Source organism: Mus caroli, unplaced genomic scaffold (genome assembly GCF_978045245.1).
Source record: "Mus caroli unplaced genomic scaffold, Mus_caroli_1 scaffold_17, whole genome shotgun sequence".
Classification (NCBI taxonomy): Eukaryota; Metazoa; Chordata; class Mammalia; order Rodentia; family Muridae; genus Mus; species Mus caroli.
In genome coordinates, this window is record NW_028227272.1 from 92,382,809 (window position 1) to 92,401,424 (window position 18,616).

The 18,616-nt window shown below is 47.6% G+C and overlaps 1 protein-coding gene across 5 annotated transcripts in view; it reads right to left on the bottom strand.

Moving 5' to 3' along the window:
• Positions 1-3,187: 3,187 nt before the first annotated feature.
• The window catches only part of Erg (ETS transcription factor ERG), a 101,866-nt gene continuing 86,437 nt past the window's right edge, over positions 3,188-18,616 (bottom strand). For 3 of the 5 annotated variants that reach the window (XM_021184503.3, XM_021184500.2, XM_085832071.1), the window contains 4 exons: positions 13,207-13,275; positions 12,529-12,585; positions 11,846-11,893; positions 3,188-4,440 (listed from right to left, as the gene is read on the bottom strand). In XM_021184503.3, the coding sequence (XP_021040162.1) occupies positions 3,920-4,440; positions 11,846-11,893; positions 12,529-12,585; positions 13,207-13,275 (695 nt within the window). In that variant the 3' untranslated portion in view covers positions 3,188-3,919. The remainder of the gene's footprint in view (positions 4,441-11,845; positions 11,894-12,528; positions 12,586-13,206; positions 13,276-18,616) is intronic. The other 2 variants (XM_029470515.2, XM_021184501.3) reach the window with 1 other exon arrangement.

Genomic DNA, 18,616 nt, shown 5'->3' on the forward strand with positions numbered 1-18,616 from the left:
GGACCACGTGGCTCTCCCCAGAACATGGCTCCCCCTGGACCACGTGGCTCCCTCTAGACTATGTGGCTCCCTCGTCCCAGAACCACATGGCTTCTCCTACTCCCACGACCACATGACTCCCTCCCAGGGCCACATGACTCCCCATCCCAGGACCACGTAGCTCCCCCCAAGGACCACATGGTTCCTCTCAGGACCACGTGGCTCCCCCATCCCAGAACCAAATGGCTTCTCCCACCACCACCAGATGGCTCTCCCCCAGGACCACATGGCTCCCCTTGAGGACCACATGGCTCCCACCAGATGGCTCTCCCCCAGGACCACATGGCTCCCCTTGAGGACCACATGGCTCCCCCCCCCAGGACCACGTGGCTCTCCCATCCCAGGAACACATAGCACCTCCCAGGACCACATGCCTCCCCCATCCCAGGACCATGTGGCTCTCCCATCCCAGAACCACATGGCTCCCCCATCCCAGGACCACATGGCTTCTCCCCCAGGACCACATGCCTCCCCCCCCAGGACCATGTGGCTCTCCCATCCCAGAACCACATGGCTCCCCCATCCCAGGACCACATGGCTTCTCCCCCAGGACCACGTGGCTCTCCCATCCCAGGACCACATGGCTCCCCCATCCCAGGACCACATGGCTTCTCCCCCAGGACCACGTGGCTCCCCCATCCCAGGACCACGTGGCTCTCCCATCCCAGAACCACATGGCTCCCCCATCCCAGGACCACATGGCTTCTCCCCCAGAACCACATGGCTCCCCCATCCCAGGACCATGTGGCTCTCCCATCCCAGAACCACATGGCTCCCCCATCCCAGGACCACATGGCTTCTCCCCCAGGACCACGTGGCTGCCCTATCCCTACCCTAGCAGCCAACACTGGTGCTCTGCTCTCTTTTCTCCTAAGGAGATGCAGGCCATCAACGGGCCTTCCCCCAGCTGCTGCAGAATGACTGACATCTGGACTCCTCTCCATCCTGCAATGAGGGCACCTGAAGCTTTGGTAATCACACCCTACGGAGTTCATAGACTGTTGCCAAAATGCACAGCGCAGGGGACTGGCAAGTGCACTGAATCATAGCGAAGGGATTACAAAGTGCAAACTGAGTTCTGAAATTGCTATGACATGAAACAGCCCATTTAAAAATCTGACTCTGGCTTAGGCTTGAGTCAGGCCTTGGCTTGTTGCTCTCTGAAGGTGGACCGCCATAGCACCTAGGTCCAGGTGGGTGGCCTTTGTGACATGAAGACAAGAGATGTCTAGAAAAATTGATGTGAGATCATAGACAATAAAGTGTGTGTGAAGGAGAGCTGGGAAGGCCACCCCAGGACTGAGGACTCCAGGGTATAAGACCAGAGCATCCGCTGGGGGAGTCCTCAGAATGAGGAGTGGTAAGCTCAGAAGCTGAACCTCAGGGCTTTACTGTGCATGCGTGTGTTTGCGTGTGTGTGTGCACGTGTGTGCATGTGTGTGTGTGAGTGCGTGCATATGTAGTGGATGCACACTTGTGCACACGTGTGTATGCACGTGTATATATATTTCTGTATGTGAGTGCACACATGCCTATGTATGTGTGCACAAAGGGGTCAGAGAATAAACTTTTTTGAGACAAGGTTTCCTGTTGTCCTGGAACCTCACAAAGCACGCTAGGCTAACTGGCCAGTGAGTTCCAGGGATCCATGAATCTGCCATCTGGCTTGAGATGGGATTACAAGGGTGGGCCACTGTACCTGACTTTTACAAAGCTTCTAGAGATCAGTCTCAGGTCCTCATGCTTGCAAGCAAGAGCTGCAATCACTGAGACATCTCCTGGGCTCTCCCCTGATGCTTTTTAACAAGAAACTGCAGTTCTCTGCGACTGATGTACCGATAATGATGACAAAATTTGGCTTAACAATGGCTTGTTTATCACTCATCGAGAATCGCATGATCATGACAATAAGCCGGGTGACCAGTGCAGAATAGAACTCCTTAGTGACAACCTCAGCTGTGGAGGTCTCTTTACCTGCTCAGAGCAATCATGGAGGCCCTTAGGTGAAACCCGTGTTCTTTCCATATTGGGTGAAAATGAGAGAGCTCGTGGTAGTCAGGAGGCCCATGCTGCTTGTGTGCTGGGGTAGCAGCACATCTGTATGACGGCCATCTGTTCACATTCTTGGACAAACTAAGACTGTAACACAAACCCCTAAGAGTCGGCAAAGTTTCTGCTAGGCAACTGTTCATCAGCAAAGAAGCACAAACGGAGACTACCGCCGTTCTGGTTCGCCGTGAGAGGCCAAGCTCATTTTATTAACATACATTCTGCATTCTAAGAACTAGTTAACTTCATATTGTAAACATTAAGCATTACAGAGTTAAAATTCAAGGCCACATCATATGTTTTGATTGTCTCTTGTGTGTGTGTATGTGTGTGTGTGTGTGTGTGTGTGTGTGTGGTGTGTCTTTGGCTGGCCGAGGTCAACTCGTAGTGTATAAATGCATAAGTTATATAATTATTATATAAAAAGAAAAAAACCCATTGACTTGTAGACTTCGTTCTGACGAACGCACAGCGTTCGCGACTCATTAAGGAAAACTGGAGCCCACCTACCCACAATGCCTGTGTGGTCTCTGACCATGGTGGCTACCAAGGTCACCTCTCAACTGCTCCCGTGAAGGACAAAAGCCTCCACCGAATGCTGAGGTTCTGAATTTTTGTTAAAAAATATCAGACAATTCCAGTTATGATTTCCTTTTCACAGAGACATATTTTTGGTTCTGAATACTACTGCACCCAGTCCTCCACAAAACTGTGTCCTTACAACACTGACAGCATCAAACATCTCTCGACTCCTGCTCTTTGGTCCCAAGATGCCCTAAATTCAGCTGTGGTGGCTTGAGCAGCTGCCTTCTATTCCTTTCCTTTCCTCCTCTACTCCCTCTTCCTCCTCCTCTCCCTCCTCCTCTTCTCCCACTCCTCTTCCTCTCCCCTTCCTCTCCCTCCTCTTTCTCTCCCCCTCCACCTCTCCCCTTCCTCTCCCTCCTTTTTCCTCCTCCTCTCCCTCCTCTTTCTCTCCCCCTCCACCTCTCCCCTTCCTCTCCCTCCTCTTTTTCCTCCTCCTCTCCCTCCTCCTTCTCTCCCCCCCCACCTCTCCCCCTTCTCCTCTCCCTCCTCCTTCACTCCCTCCCCCAACCCCTCCTCTACTTCTTCCTCCATTTCAGCTTCTCTCCTACAATCTCATACTCACAACAACATGCACAGCTCCCACCCACCATGTGGCTCACATTTCCCATAATACTGAAAAGGAGATGAGACCCTGGGTCATCTTCACAGTTTGACAGAGCTGGCAGCTCTCTATCAAATGGAACAAATCTGATTTCAAAGAAAACAAGCAAATACCAGCCAAGAAAGTCCACAGCCATTGTGGTCTGTGGAGGGGCCCGCCATCTTTTTTTGTCTGCTTCTTCTTTGGTTTTGACATGGTTTCTATTTTTAAACACAGGTAGTTTCCCTTCAAATGACATCATACATGGTGTGTTAGGCCAAGTCTGTTCCTGTTCTATTGCTTTCACTCAATCCTGGTAGGTCAAGCAAGGTCCCACACTCTACAGTTTGTACACTACTTAAGGCCACTTCCTTGGGCAGTTGTTCTTATTGGTCAAGCTTTTCTACATACAATGTCTTTGACAAGGGTGGACCACAGGTTATATGTCCATGTACAGTATATTTTGAGCTTCTTCTATTTCTGTAGTAATACTTGGGTGGCACCCACCCTCCCCTGCGAGTCTTTGGTTTTTTTTCCCCCCGGCTTCCTTCCCCAGCTCTGGCCAACCGTTTCCATTCCTCACGAGGCACTTTTGATTTGTGTTCTCTGAGTTTGTGGCGACTGCTAGGCGATTGTACACTGTTGGGAAAGGCCTCCATCTGGTCTCTAGTAGTAGGTGCCCAGGTGAGAGGGCATATGGCTGGCTGGGAGCCTAGTGTTCGGGTAGATGCCCCCAGTTGGTGAATTCCAGTATGGGTTCGGGGAAGCAAAGAAACTGGAAGATGTGACTGGGAGGGCTGGAGGGTGGGGAGACACAAAGTTCATCTTCTGGGGGTGGGCGTGATAGGAGCCCATGTATGGCAGGTCGGAGGGATACTTGTACAGGGACGACTCAGGAGGGTGGGGCTGCAGGGCCTGGGCAATCCCGTGGAAGTCAAACTTGTAGGCATAGCGCTTCCCGTGCACCTTGGTCATGATGTTTTTGTCGTAGTAGTAGCGGAGGGCACGGCTGAGCTTGTCATAGTTCATGTTGGGCTTGCTCTTCCTCTCCCCCCAGCGTCGAGCCACCTCGTCCGGGTCTGTCATCTTGAACTCCCCGTTGGTGCCTTCCCAGGTGATGCAGTTGGAGTTGGAGCTGTCTGACAGGAGTTCGAGCAGGAACTGCCACAGCTGGATCTGGCCACTACCTAATGATCAGGAGGGACACAAAGCCAATCAGAACCAAGGACAGGAGGTTCAGTCCTCAATGATAGACCTCCTGACCAGGTCTGGTCTCCAACTCCAGCCCCATCTCTCTGCACCTGGGCTGTTGTGACTTTTGACTCTTGGCTCCTCGTTTATCTAGAGAGCAATCCTTGGCTGAACAGGAAGAGCTCCACCCCCAGATATTCCAGGCCACACTGATGAAAGGGGACTACAGGACACGCTGATTCTGAATGCTGCCTGTGCCCCATAGATGCTTAGGAACCAGGCTGGCACACGATGGCTCAGCTTCAAGAAGGCTGGGAGGCTCCTCAGCGTTCCTCCTGCCCAGTGCTGCTTCCTCCTGAGAATGGACCCTTAAGGAGCCACCACTTGGGGATCCTTATCTCTGCCTCCACTTCTAGGACACTTGACCTTGTATGGCAGTCCCTGATCACTCACACACTAGCCTCATAGAATCAACTTCTCCAAGTGCGCGCGTGTGCGCGCGTGCATACACACACACACACACAGAGGGAGAACACACACAGGACAAAGTTCAGCATGTTTCCTTCTACTTTGGAATCCTTCAAAGAGCGCCTAGGTCACCCTGTTTTCAGGGGAATGAAAGAGCTACTTTTTCCCCATTTTGTGAGGTGGAAAAGGCCATTCTGTGGATGGCAATAATGGCCTGCCGCCATTTATATTGGCTGGGTAAAGTGAAATAACAGAAGTCAGATTTAGGAAACGAACACCTACGAGTCTATGGAAAAGCAAATAGAGAGTGGAAGTAAACACTGTTGTTTCTAACATAAGACCTGGCGGGTGCTCAGATGGCAGCTCCGTCAGGACTTTTCCTAGGACAGAATTAACCTGCTCCAAATGAGGAAGTTTGGAAAAAGAACTGGCTCTGTTTCAAACTAAGATCACCCATTCCCAATCCTGGGCCAAATGCTACATGACAGAAACCCATGTGCCACAGTGCTTCTAAAAGACAACAGGCTACGGGTGGAACTCTTTGGAATCCAAGAGACCCTGGCTCAGTCAGAATGAGCAGTATATGTGTGTGTGTTTATGTGCATAGATGTCTGTGGGTGTGGATATATGTGCTTGTGTGTGTATACATGTGTATACTTGTTCATGTGTGTGTGTATGTCTGTGTACACATGTATACTTGTTCGAGTGTGTGTGTGTGTGCATGTGTGCTAGTTCATGTACGTTGATGTGTGGGTGTAGATATCTGTGCTTGTGTATCTGTGTACACATGTGTATATTTGTTTGTCTGTGTGTACATGCACACACACATATGCGTGTAAAGGTAAGAAAGAAATTTGGTTATGTTGCCCTATTTTGTTTTTTAAGACAGGCTCTCTCGATGGCCTGGGGTTTACCATTAGCCTAGGCTGCCTGGCCCTTGAGTGCAGAGATCCACCTGCCTGCCTGCACATACCACTAGGGTTATCACTGGTCACAACCACACTGACATCTTTGTATTTGTTCTTTTGTTTGTTTTCTTCTCTTTGACCCAGGCTCTGGAGCTCAAACTCAGCTCCTAGTGTTTGCAACACAAGCACCTGACTGACTGAACCCTGTCTCTGACTCTCAGGTCTTCTCAGAGAAAAGTCTAAGCCTATCATTCTAGCCGCCATGCTACAAGGGATCTTGGGTTTGTACAGGGAATAGGCAGGCTCTGCACCAGGCTTCTCTTGTGCTGCTTTGCTTTGCCCCAGGCTTCCCACTTCTCCAGAGAGCAACCCTTGGCTGAACAAGCACATCTCCATATCCAGATACTAAAGGCCAGATGGACAGAGGGACACTTCAGTTCTGTCTACTGTTTGTGCCATGAGTGACAGTCATGTTGGGTACTAGGAGAAATGCATTATGTGGCATGCATTTTAGTTTTAAAGAGAGTGGGAGGCAGATCTCTTCCAAGACTCCATGGAAGCACACTGCCTTGGGCTCATCACCAGAAAGATGATAATCTTTTATGTTATGATAAGTAATATGATAGATATGATCAATGATCACATTAACTTTGACTGTCACTTATTCAGGGAATTGATGGAATGTAAAACTCAGTTATGACTTCACTTTCTCTGAACCCTTCCCACCAGGCCCCACTCTGTATACTGCCCAGTCCTTGTTTCTATGTGGGCTACATGGACATGTTGTGTCTGTGGATCCGCCCATCTAACAGCGCCGTGAGAAAGGTTAGCCTCTTTTGATGATATTACGAAAAGGGTTGTTTTCAGTCAAACGACACATTTGTGATGTATTAACAGCTTGTAGCTTGTCGGAATGGCGGCCCATGCTGTTGCAGAGCTGCGCATACAAACCGTTCTCAATCAAGGGCTGTTGCCGCCAACATCTCATTAATATGCATTGGAAAATATAAAGGATGGAACAAGAGAACCATATGGTTTTGGTATATATATTGTAACCAGAGGATTAAAACTTGAGAAAAGGATTCCACAGATGACCTGGGAATAGGAGAAGCTGTGGGTTTTGGCTTTAACAGTCTAACATATGCCTCACTCCAAACATGGACAGTTGCTAGAAAATAAATATTTAGTGTCAGCTTCCTCCCATGGCGAACGAGCCACCCTACAGATTTTGTACAAATACACAGAACAAATAACACTTGGTATCTGTTCAAACATTGGCATCATCTTTGGGAGTCTGTCCCTCAGCCACTTCCCTTATGAGCATGTGTAGGAGGGAGGCGGGGGGGGGGGGCAGGAGGGGGGAGAGTCTCCCGTCTTCCCTTGCTTCTGAAGAGCCAGAAAACATGCAATCCCTACACTCATGGCAGGGAGCTCAAAGCTTGGAGGACAGATGAGCTCACGCTGCCCTGGGCTATTTTACTTTACTTATTAGCTAGGAAAACACAGGGCTCAGGGCTCAGGGCAAGCCTGCAAAGCCTCCCCAGAAGAGCTCTAAAAGCAAAATCCACTGGCCCCCAAATGTGAAAATGAAAGTCGCTGTAAAAACCAAAAAATGCTTAGGTAAAACACTATATAAACAGCAGCAGTTGGTCAATCTCTAAGTCATTGAGGCCACACATGTCCTCACTGAGCCAAGAGTTCTCAAGGATTCTGAGGGTAGGGGGACTGGGGAATCATCACTAGGTAAGATAAATGAGCTACTGTTTGCCAACAGTTCAAAGGCCATTTATAAAATTGTCACAGCCGCCTGGACTGTAACGTTCATACTGTGGTGGGGCACACTGGGAATACAGAGTAAGAACCCTGACACAAAGTATACTAAGGGTTCAGGGGGGGGGGTCGCCCGTCAGCCAAACCAGTAAAAATAGACAGTATTGTGGCTGGGAGACAGCTCCGGGCTTTAACCTCTTGTCATGCAAATGTACAGACTGGAGTTCTGTTACCCTTGCTTCTGAAGAGCCAGAAAACATGCAATCCCTACACTCCTGGCAGGGAGCTCAAAGCTTGGAGGACAGATGAGCTCAGGGCTTTAACCTCTTGTCATGCAAATGTAAGGACTGGAGTTCGGATTTGAAGAGGCCATGTAGATACCAGGAAGCACAGTGGCCTGTCTGTGATGGCAGAGTCAGTCTTTCTCACTGACAGGCAGGAAGTAGCCTGAAGCAGTTGACTATCCAGGACCACCACACTGGCCAGGGAGAAGCTTGGACCGGGCTTGTCCTCAGGGCTGGACATTCATTCTGAAGCTCACTGGGGCTAGGCACGACTGTGAATGCTCACATGTGACAGTGTGGTGAATCCCTGCAAAATCATGTTTAACTCACTGGAGTGCTTAGAAAACAGGGGCGTGGGATCGGATGGACCTTTATGCCAAGGTCAACAAAGATCAAACTTCAGGCTGGTACTCTTTGTCTGACATGGACTAGTCCTCTGGCCAGGTGTCTACACACACCTCCACAGCCTGCTGGTTCTTCCTAGGCTGTCCTCTCTTGGGCTTACAAACTGCTGGGCACTCCCCTAAATGTAACAAGATGTCATGTCCTAACAACTGGCAAATCTTCTCTGAAATGGCTCTCTGTCCCTTTGCAAGGAGCTGGATGCATCTTACAGAATGCCTGGCCACTGGACAGAACTCAAGGAAGGCTGTTCCACAGGAAGGAATTTGGAGTCCATCCCAGGAGCTCAGCGATTCTGATGGAATGTAGAGGACCTAGTGGCTCCTCACTGATTCATGAGGTAGGGATGCCAGGACACACCTTTCTCAGCAGGAGAGATAAGTGTTCAAAGCACACATCAGATGCATACTTGGAGTGGAGATGTTGGGATGCCCACATACTGACATCAGCTTGTGCATGCATATGCAGGACAGGTGTTGGTAAGTGACTCAGTAGTTAAAGGAATTGGCAGGTTCACCCTCAGCCATGCTGAGACGGCTCACAGCCACCTAAAACTTCAGTTCAAGGAGACTGGGCACCTTCTTCTGGCTTTTATGGGTGCCTACATAAACATGGTGCACATTACCTCACATGGTACAACTGCTTACAGGTTTTTTTTTTAAAAAATAATATTGTATAATAAAAGTCTTTTCATTAAAAATGGACAAAAAGATTTTGAAGAAGTTTCTATATGATTCTCAGAAAAAAAAACCCAAATGCATGTTCCCTTTCCACTATTTTACACACACACACACACACACACACACACACACACACACACGTATTCCAGTTCATCCTTAGTATATTTCAATCCTGCAGTGTCTTTACTTGGTTTTAGTTTGGGAGAAATATCTAAACACGAGAGCAGAGTATGGAAGTCCTACACAGTTACTGTGTTAGGATCTATGTGGCCATTTATGGTTTTGAGTGCTTGTTTTGTGAAATGAGAAGCTCCAGTGAACAAAAAGCCTACAATTAATGAATTGTTCATCGATCCATGAAATGCAGAGCCAGCCCCTTTCATTCGCTCTCAGTGAGTTCTAGTTTGCCTAAAGCAGCTTGCTGATTTTCTTCCTTCTTTCTCTACCTCTTCTTGCTCTTAAGCCTTGTCCTCTTTTCCCCCCTCCTCTTCCTCAGGCTCATCCCTCCAGCCTCAACAGCTGTACAACTAAGTAAAAGTACCCATGGCTCATGTTTCTCAAAGCTTCCCTCCTCCCGGTCAAACTCATCTTCAAGAAGTGTAGAAAAAAAGAAAACAAAATCAGACTTCTGAGAACACAGGTCCCAGACTGCGGCTCCTTTCTGTTGGAGTGTGACCCAGGGAAAGCTCCTTGAACCCTCAGGGCCCCTGACTCCTCTTCTAGAGGACAGAAATAACAATGTTCTGGGCCATACAAAACCTGGCGGGAACCTCAGGCATAATCACACCCTATGAGTGGTGCTGCATGGAGTGGAGGCTTCCGGCTTGCTATTTCACAGCCTAGGCTGGTGTTCCCAGAGCCTGGAGCCTTTAAGTCTTTATAATCGAACCTGAATGTTGCTGCCAGAGCAGCTTTTCCAAAGCCTAGTTGTCACCACGCAAAAGCAGCCATACAAAATCTTCATGTGTTTGCATGTGTGTGCACTCATGTGTGCACATGTGCAGACACACCTGTGGAAATGAGAGAAATGACATTGGGTGTCCATCTTGCCTTGCACTTTGTCTGAGGCATCTGTTCTTCCCAGCTACTTATGCCAAACTGTCCCAGTGAACTCCTGGGGATTCTCCCACCTCTGCATCCCTTCCTGCACACATTCATTCTACTTATTTGACTTTGATGAGGTGTTGGGGATTCAAACTTGGTCCTTGAGAGCACACAGTGAGCACTCTGTGCATGGGACTGTCTCCAGAGCCTCATAGCCGCAATGGGCATCAGAACAGCAACCTCGTAGTTACCAATGGGTGACTGAGAGAAGCACCAGCGGGGGCTGCTTGGAAGTCCTGGCCACTGAGTGATTCCACGGTCTGTGGAGTATTGTGTGTGCTGTGCCCTTCTCTCCACTAGGTGACAGTGCCTGGGTGAACTGTATCATATCACCCCAGGGATGAACTGACAACCCAACAAGGTACTGGTACCCAGTGTGTGCACTGGGCTAAAGCAATGTAGGAAAACAGCCTCCTCATTTACCAGGCTGCCTAGAACATGTTTACTGAATTAATCAGCAATAATCACAATTTCATGGAAGGCTCGGTTGCTCAACAATGATGGTATTTCACATTCTCAGAGTGTGGATTCTCTCGTGGGGACGCACACGATGAGAGCATCTGAATTTTTCTGTCTTCCAAGTCCTGTTTGGCTTGGGGTTTGTGAGACAGAAATTCCAGCCTGTTCTTACGGCGTGGCCGTGACATCTTGGCATCAAATTTACAGCTGAGAATATGAAGCAGATGCCACGGCACCCTGGGATTCCTGCCAGTGTAGCACAGCTGGTTCTGATCTGGAAACTAATACACAGAGTAAGCTAGCTGGCACCCACCGGCTTGTGAGGACAGGTGAAACAGAGTCTCGGTCAGGTACGAAAGCCTGTTTTCTCCCTCCATCTGACTCAGAGACATCCTCCTGGCGACCACAACTGGACTCTGATGGTCGTTAGATTATCTCTTTAAAACACCAGTTATTGAATCTCCTTGGTAATAGGTTGGGTCCTGTCCCCTAAAATTCATACATTGAAAGCTGAATCTCCAGTAGCTCCTAGGAATCCTTGTTTTAGAGACAAGTATTTCAGAGGTGATCAAAACAGACTAGGCCCATCAAAGAGGCCCATATTCCAGTGTGACTGGAAAAGTCTGAGATGTCTGAATTTGATCTTCAAAACCTAGATTTTAAAAAGCCAAGCACCAGCATGTCATGAGGCAGAGACAGGTGGGTCCCTTGGGCTCACTGGACAGGTGGCTTAGACTGCAGAATTCCAGGCACTGGAGAGCCTGTCTTTAAAAACAAAGGGGATACATAGTGTGGTATTGTAGATGGACTGTGGGTGGACTGATACCCTAAAACCAAAGGTTATCCTTTAGTTCCACATACATGAACAAACACACACAGACACACAGAGACACACACACGTCTGGACATAGCAGCACAGAGAGTAAAGACAATTAAGGAAGCACAGGCTTTTGCCCATCCAGAAGCCAGGGAGAAAGGCCGTGAGCAGATCCTTTCCCACAACTCAGAAGCCTCCTCCTGCTGGCCTCAGATTTCCAGCCTCCAGAGCTAGCCAATACACAGAGTTACTAAGTTACTAAGCCAAGCGCAGGCTGTTACTTTGTTGCACCGACCCTAGAGAAACCCTATAAATTCAATTAGGTTAAACTCAAATCTTAACCTATAACCTGATCCATTCTTTCTATGAAGGCAAATAAAACAGCCTGGTGAGATGAGAGCTGAAAGCCAAGTTTCTCAGTTGGAGAGGTTTCTCACCAGTACAAGTTTCTGAAACTGTCCCAGATTCAAAAGTAACTGTTGAGCAGCAGACCACAAGGGAAAACTCACCTGGATTAGCAAGGCGGCTACTGGTGGGTCCCAGGATCTGGTAAGGATCTAGGGTAGAAAAAGATTAGTCAGGTTGCCAGACAGAACTATGTGCACAGAGGTAAAAAATGCTCTTAACCCCCAAATTCCTGCCTTTACCTCTCACATGAGGTAAGATATCACACAGGACCTCAGGAGAGTTTCTTGCTGGAAGCCACAGTTGGTAGAAAAATATGAGGTCTGATATCCCCACCACCAACCACAGTCCCTATAACCCAGGATCTAACTGGGGCAAAGTTGGACCTGGGGCCATAAGAGCCAGGGTGCTCAAGGTCAGCATCCCACTGTCTTTCCACCTTAGACTTGACAGACTTGACAGGCATTAGGATGCATACCGTGGATAGTCAAAGTAACAGAATTTACAGCTCCCCAGGGCGCAGCCTTCATGCAAAGAGTGGTTAGCCCACGTTCAACTTAAAGGCTTTAGAGAAGTTTTAGTAAAATCTCAGGGTTTTGGTAAAAATCCTTCCAACTAAGCAGCTACTAGTCTAGACCTCATTTTACATACATGACAGATATGAAGTTTATTTTAAGGGGGACACACTTTAGAAACTCTTGTCTGAGCCTGTAGCCTTTTTTGGGGGGGGGAGGGCGGGGGTTGGGGGTCGGGGGGGAGGTGTCACAAGACAGTTTCTGAAACACACCTAACTGAGGACGCTGGTCTTCAGTTTTGGGCACTGCAGAGGGAGACGGCTGAGCAGCTGAAAAACCCAAGAATTAAAAAAAAAAAAAAAAAAAAAGACAATTAGCAATTCAGATCGAGCCACAAATCTTCGATGTCATTCACTTTATAATCAATTGTCAAGACAGCAATCTTATTCTACAACAAGAAGCATTTGTGGTAAGAAGAAACTGCCCCCTCCAATGAAATCAAATATAAACATCCTAAAATGTTTCCAATGATTTAAACAATCTAATGTAGCCATTGCTTCTAAACATAATAAAAAGAAACTTGAGCTAGCTTACAAAGGAGAATGAAATGGGCTATGGGTGTACAGGGAAGTGCCAGGGAAGATGTAAAGCCAAGCAGAGCCACAGCAAAGGAAATCAGCAATTAGCTCATCAGTATGTAAACATCTCCTGGAACCGCCTTTGTCCACAATGAGAATTACCGTTACGTTCATTTCTTTTCCTTATAAAAGTAGGTTGCATCTCAAACAAAAAGACTTGCCATGCTTAAAGATTGCATGTGTTTCATCATGAATGGAAGGAGCCTCTATGTGCTGGGAAGACCACAGATCAACCACTGAGATTATATTTTATCCTGGCTGTAGTGACCCCTGCCTTGGGACATGCAGATCAAGGCTGGACTGAGCCTGTACCTTTGGACTGAGGGGTGAGGTGGCTGTGGCCGGTCCAGGCTGATCTCCTGGGAGGCTCATAAGGTAAATCTGTAAAAAACAGATACATGGACTAAAAACCAATTACTTTCTATGACAGATTTGTTTCTCAGAATAAATACTGAATAAAAATTCAAAAAGCAATAAAAAAATCAACTTGGGTTTTTAACCTATACATTGCAATTTGCGTATTTCATGTATTTGTATATTTTATTTTTCTAAAATCCTCTCCTCCATTTAGCTGAAGACTCTCATTGGTAGATTCTTCTAGACCTTGCTTGCTGATTCTGTGGTGTGTGTGTGTGTATGTGTGTGCATGTGTTACACATATATTACAGATATGTAGCTATGCACGCATGTAGAGGCTAGAGAGGCCACTGTTGGATATTGACCTCAACTGTCATCCATTCACCTTGCTGTATGAAACTGCTTTTGTCACTGGGTCATTTGGGGCTCATCTGGAGCTCGCTGATTTAGCTCAGCTGACGAGGCACATGTCACCAAGTACAGACATGGAAACTTGGGATCATTCAGGTCTCCATGCTTGTATGGCAAGCACTTCACCAACCGAGCCAGCTCTTCCTGCTGACTCTCCTAAAGCCTTTTCCTGCGACGACGAGAAATCAAGATCACAGGACAGCTTCTCTTTCACACCCTGACTCACTACTGGAGTCTCCACTTTCAGCATCTTCAGAACTCGTCCACGCCAGAACCCATGACGGGCGTGAAGGCATGTCTTCTTGTCTGGGGTCACACCAACCCAACCGGGTGGTGACAATCATGCTCCTGTTTTCTGCACTCCTCTTAGAGATGAGAACTGCTTTCTTATCCTTCAGTGAGCTGCTTCCCTGGACTTCTCTTCATTTCCCCTTGATAATCATATCCATTTATATTGTCAGTCTTAGTTGGCCGAGTTGTTTTTCTAGGCAAAAGGCCCCTCTTTCTCATTTTCTAAGAAGATTTAGTATCTCTCTAAAATGAATCGCATAAAAAAAAAATCCAAGACTTTCTGAAATGATCGTCCTATAACACATTAGCGGCAACCCTGAGTGCAAGTGCATGAATTATTTCTAAGTATTTATGCACCACGTCACTTGTGCTATGGACTCTCACCACATTTGCAAACTTAGTGACTGCAGCTCTGTGCTCCATGTAGGTTCTGTCACCAATAACTAACTAAGCATTTATGCCACTTCAACTTCTTTCGTAAATATATCCCTGAAGCATTGCTTTCTCGATCTTATTAACCATGAAGATATGAGCGCTCTTACTACATCTAACTCTATAACAGGGCCATTTCAAAACTGGGATCCAGGCGTGGTGGCTCACACCTGTGATGCCAACACTTGGGAAGTAGAGGCAGGAGAATCAGCTCAGAGTCTTCCTCGGTTACATAGAATATTTGAGGCTATTCTGGATTACATGAGATGCTGTCTCTAGAAGACCTGGGCATACTGGCATTTGGGAGGCTGAGGCAGGAGGATTGCCCTATGTTCAAGATCAGTCTGGGCTGCAGGGTGAGACCCTTTTTCAGAACAAAAGCAAAATGTTAAATGAGTTTAAAAACAAGACTTCCTTGGTTGATGGGCTTAGTTCAGTGTCTCCAATGCAGCCCAGCACTCCAAGGACGCTTGCTTCTGCCAACACCGGGGGATGGCAGACACCGGGAGATGGCCGTGGACCTCTCACTCGGAGGACAGAGCTGGACAATTATTTTGGGCCTCTCTTTAAGCAAATCATTTAACCTTATTTTAAACAGCCAATCTGATGAATCAGCTTTCACAGGACCCCACTATGTTGTTGCATAGTGTGCACCCCCTTCCAATGTTCCCATCCCAAAGAGGACAGCACGAAATCCAACACAGAATGGCTTAATTCAATCAGTCTGTTTGGCTGAAAGCATCACAACTCGTGTGGTCTGTGAAATCCTACCCTCCTGGGCTTCGGAGAGTTAGGCAGTTTTCCTTTTTAAAACTCCTCTCGGGGGCATGTTTGCATTCTGGGGCCTTCAGCTTTTATAGAGTTGGGATGGCATGTGGGAATGAAATCTGTAACTGTGATCAACTTACAACTAAATTCTGTCTTACATCTCTGGGAACATTTTTGAAAACAGATCGTCAACCTGCTGCAGTTTTCTTTCTAAAACTGGGGGTTGGGGAGAACTCAGTGAGATGGCTCAGTGGGCAAAGGGGTTGCTTCCAAGACTTATGACCTGAGTTTGATTCCTGGGACCTGAATGGTAGAAGGAGAGGGTCAACACTGCTAAGCTGTCCCCTGACCTGCACTTGTGTGCCATGTGCATACACACGTCTAACACATCCACCTCCCAAATACATAAAGTGTAATAATATCTATTTTTCAAAAAGTGGTTAGCCAGAGCTTCATCACAGAAATCACTTTAGGAGGAAAAGTCAGCAGGTGAGGTTTCCTACCTGGTTCGGGGGTAGATAGACACACCAGCAAAAGCCCAATTACCAAATGAAAGTGGGGGTATCACAGGAATGTGTCCTGTATCCCTGCTTCTCAAAGTGTGCTCTGTGGATCATCAACTAAAGACACGCTTGAGGGCTGGGAATGCAGGCTTTTAGCCTGGATTTAAAGACTAAAGCCTGAGTTTTGACAGGGTCCCAGGCCACTCACAAACATGCTAGCATCAGAAAAGGCCATCTCAGAAAGATTTCCACTACTCTGATAAGAATTCTACAAGGTAATGACTTCAGGAACGCTAGCCAGACTAGGTAGACATACCTATAAATTTGTAACTGTCTGGTATGGAAGGTTCTAGAGGGACCTGCTGGGCCTGAGGTGGAAGAACGTAGGCAGAAGGACCAGAGAGCTACGAGTTTGTCGACTGCCACCCAGAAATGCATGGGTCATAAAGCGTGACCGGGGAAAACACTAAACAGCGCACTAGAACTAATGTTTGGAAGCTCTTTATTCATAAAATCCTTGGAAAGATGAATAATCATGTTCCGCCCTCCCTTGGAAATCACATCCACCACACTGAGCCTCATCCTCAGCCAAGTGTTTGGGATGTTTGCCTGGACAATGATTAGTGTGTTCACAAACACACTGCCTCGGTAGATACGCCGGTCTTGTTTGCTTTCATGAGAGTCTATGCCAGCATTTCCTTATCAGCTACCGGTCACACGCTGTGATACTAAAGCCCCCTCCTGTGGGAGGTGACCTTGGGAAATGCTGACCTTGGACATTTCTGTGGATGAGGGACAATGGGGTGGTGGCGGAGCCAGCGCTGCATACGTATGTCAATCCCTGGATGCTTAGACGATCACTAGCCATGAATCTTTGCTACTCATCCTGATAGAAGGGCACAGGGTTTTTAATAAATTACATATTTTACATTTAATTTTGGCGAGCAATTCAATGCCCACTTCATTCCTTTTGAGCTATCTTTGTCACAAGTTCCTGCACAGGAAGGCCACTTTCTGGCATTCACCCTGCTATTGTAGCTGTTGAAAATGACTACAAAAACATGAACCTTGTGAAAGCAACCTCACAGGCAGTTTGGGGTGGCTATAGGAGTATGGTATATGCCATGATCCGAATAGAAACAACATGGAGGTACAAAGGCAGAGCTTGTCTGGTGTAGACAACCACACATAACAGCTTCGTGAGCTTTCTGGGAGCTAGGACCAGTTTCTGATTCTGTATGAGATCTTTCTACACACTCTTCCTAAGACACCAGAGAATCGTCCAGTCCTGGCCTCCCTCCCTGGTGAGGGATAGGTTCCACTAAATCCCTTTCTCCCTTGGTTCAGGTCACTGGCAGGTCTTTCCAGCTCCAGTGGCCACCACAGAGTCATTTGCATTTTAAAGGACCAGGACCTGGTCCTGGTGATCCCTTGGGGAAGGGAGGGAACGGGAAAGAATGGACGGGCATCCTCTCATGCACTTGAAGCTAATGAAAGAGACAAAGTAGGAAGGCAGTCACAGTGCAGAGCCAACCCGTAAAGCTCTGGGAAACAAAGGAAATTTTAGAGTAACTAAACTGCATTCTCTTCTTCATCCAGATCATTCAAAATGTTTCTTTAACTTTATATCAAACACATGGAGAGTGTGTTAGTAGATCAATGATGGTTTGGGGATTTCAACTATGCTTACAAATCTCAAACTTGGGACAAGCCAACTGCTAAGATCTGTGGCGGTTTACATAGTACCTGACTGAGGTGTGCAGGAGCTGTGGGCTCACATGGCTCAGTCATGCTCAGTAGCACCACCTTTCGGGGTTCCTCGGAAGAATCCCCCAAAAGGCACTAGCTTCATCCACATTCTGTGTGTAGAGGTACACGCTCCAAATTCTGGTAACATGCTTGGTGTGTATTGATCTATAGGCTCTATTGATCTATATGGCTATCGTGGAGGAGGGACAGAATGGCCTGCATAATGTCTCCCAGGTACTAGACTAGATTTCCTGTGACCACCTCATAAGAGGACAGACAGTCTGGGTAGCATATCCTAAGGTCATAGGCTGCCTTATAAGGTAATGTGGTTAGCGCCTGTCTCTGATCTTGACACTTTAACCTGAGACTTCAAGGGTTGGTGACTTCAAAAGAAGACTTGGGAGGAGAGAATAGTTTGTACAGAGGAGCTGGGGAGAAGGGTTTGGGGGTGATAACTACAGAGCCTGAGAAACACAGACAACATCCTAAAAGAATGACAACCAAGCCACAGAACACAAGGATGTGATACTCAACAAAGGTGAGAAGAAGCAGCAGCTACGGCCTCACTCTAGAACCATGGGAAGCAAAGTACCAGGTGTGGGAAGGGATGGATGAGATGGGAAGGCAGGAGGGGGGAGTTCATGGTCACGGGGCTGGACAGCCTTGCCTAACCCTGAGCTGATGCCAAAAGGACAGCCACACAGCCCTTAGAGGATAAATAATTCCTTGCAGATGTCGGTCACTCAAAAGGGAAAGATTGGGGTGTATCTCAGAAATAGGTGACAGGAGGCAGAAGGACAGGAGACTGGGGGAGGAAGCATCTGGCAGCAAGATTCCAAGGGTGGCAAGTGTGGACAGAGGTAACCCACAGTAAGGATGAGAAGGCCATCTTGAATCTCAGGAAGAAAGGAAGTCTTGTGGGTTCTTCTTGCAGGGAGTCTGTGGTGAGACTGGAAGGGAGCCTACGAGGACTAATTACGTAGGAGCCTGGCTTGCTCCAGGGTCAGCTCTGGGTGCTTCCTGGCCTCTGTGCACAGTGCTAAGCTAGAGAGATGGAGCAGAAAATGACACACAAGGAACAGGAGCACCAGTCTCTGTCGCTAGACGAGGAAGCCTCCTTGCTTGCTCTGCAGCAGGTCTGTCTGTCTCTCTGTGCCTTGCTGAGGTTTTCCTCACCTCTGACAAAAGTCATTCTCTGTGGGCTGATTCTT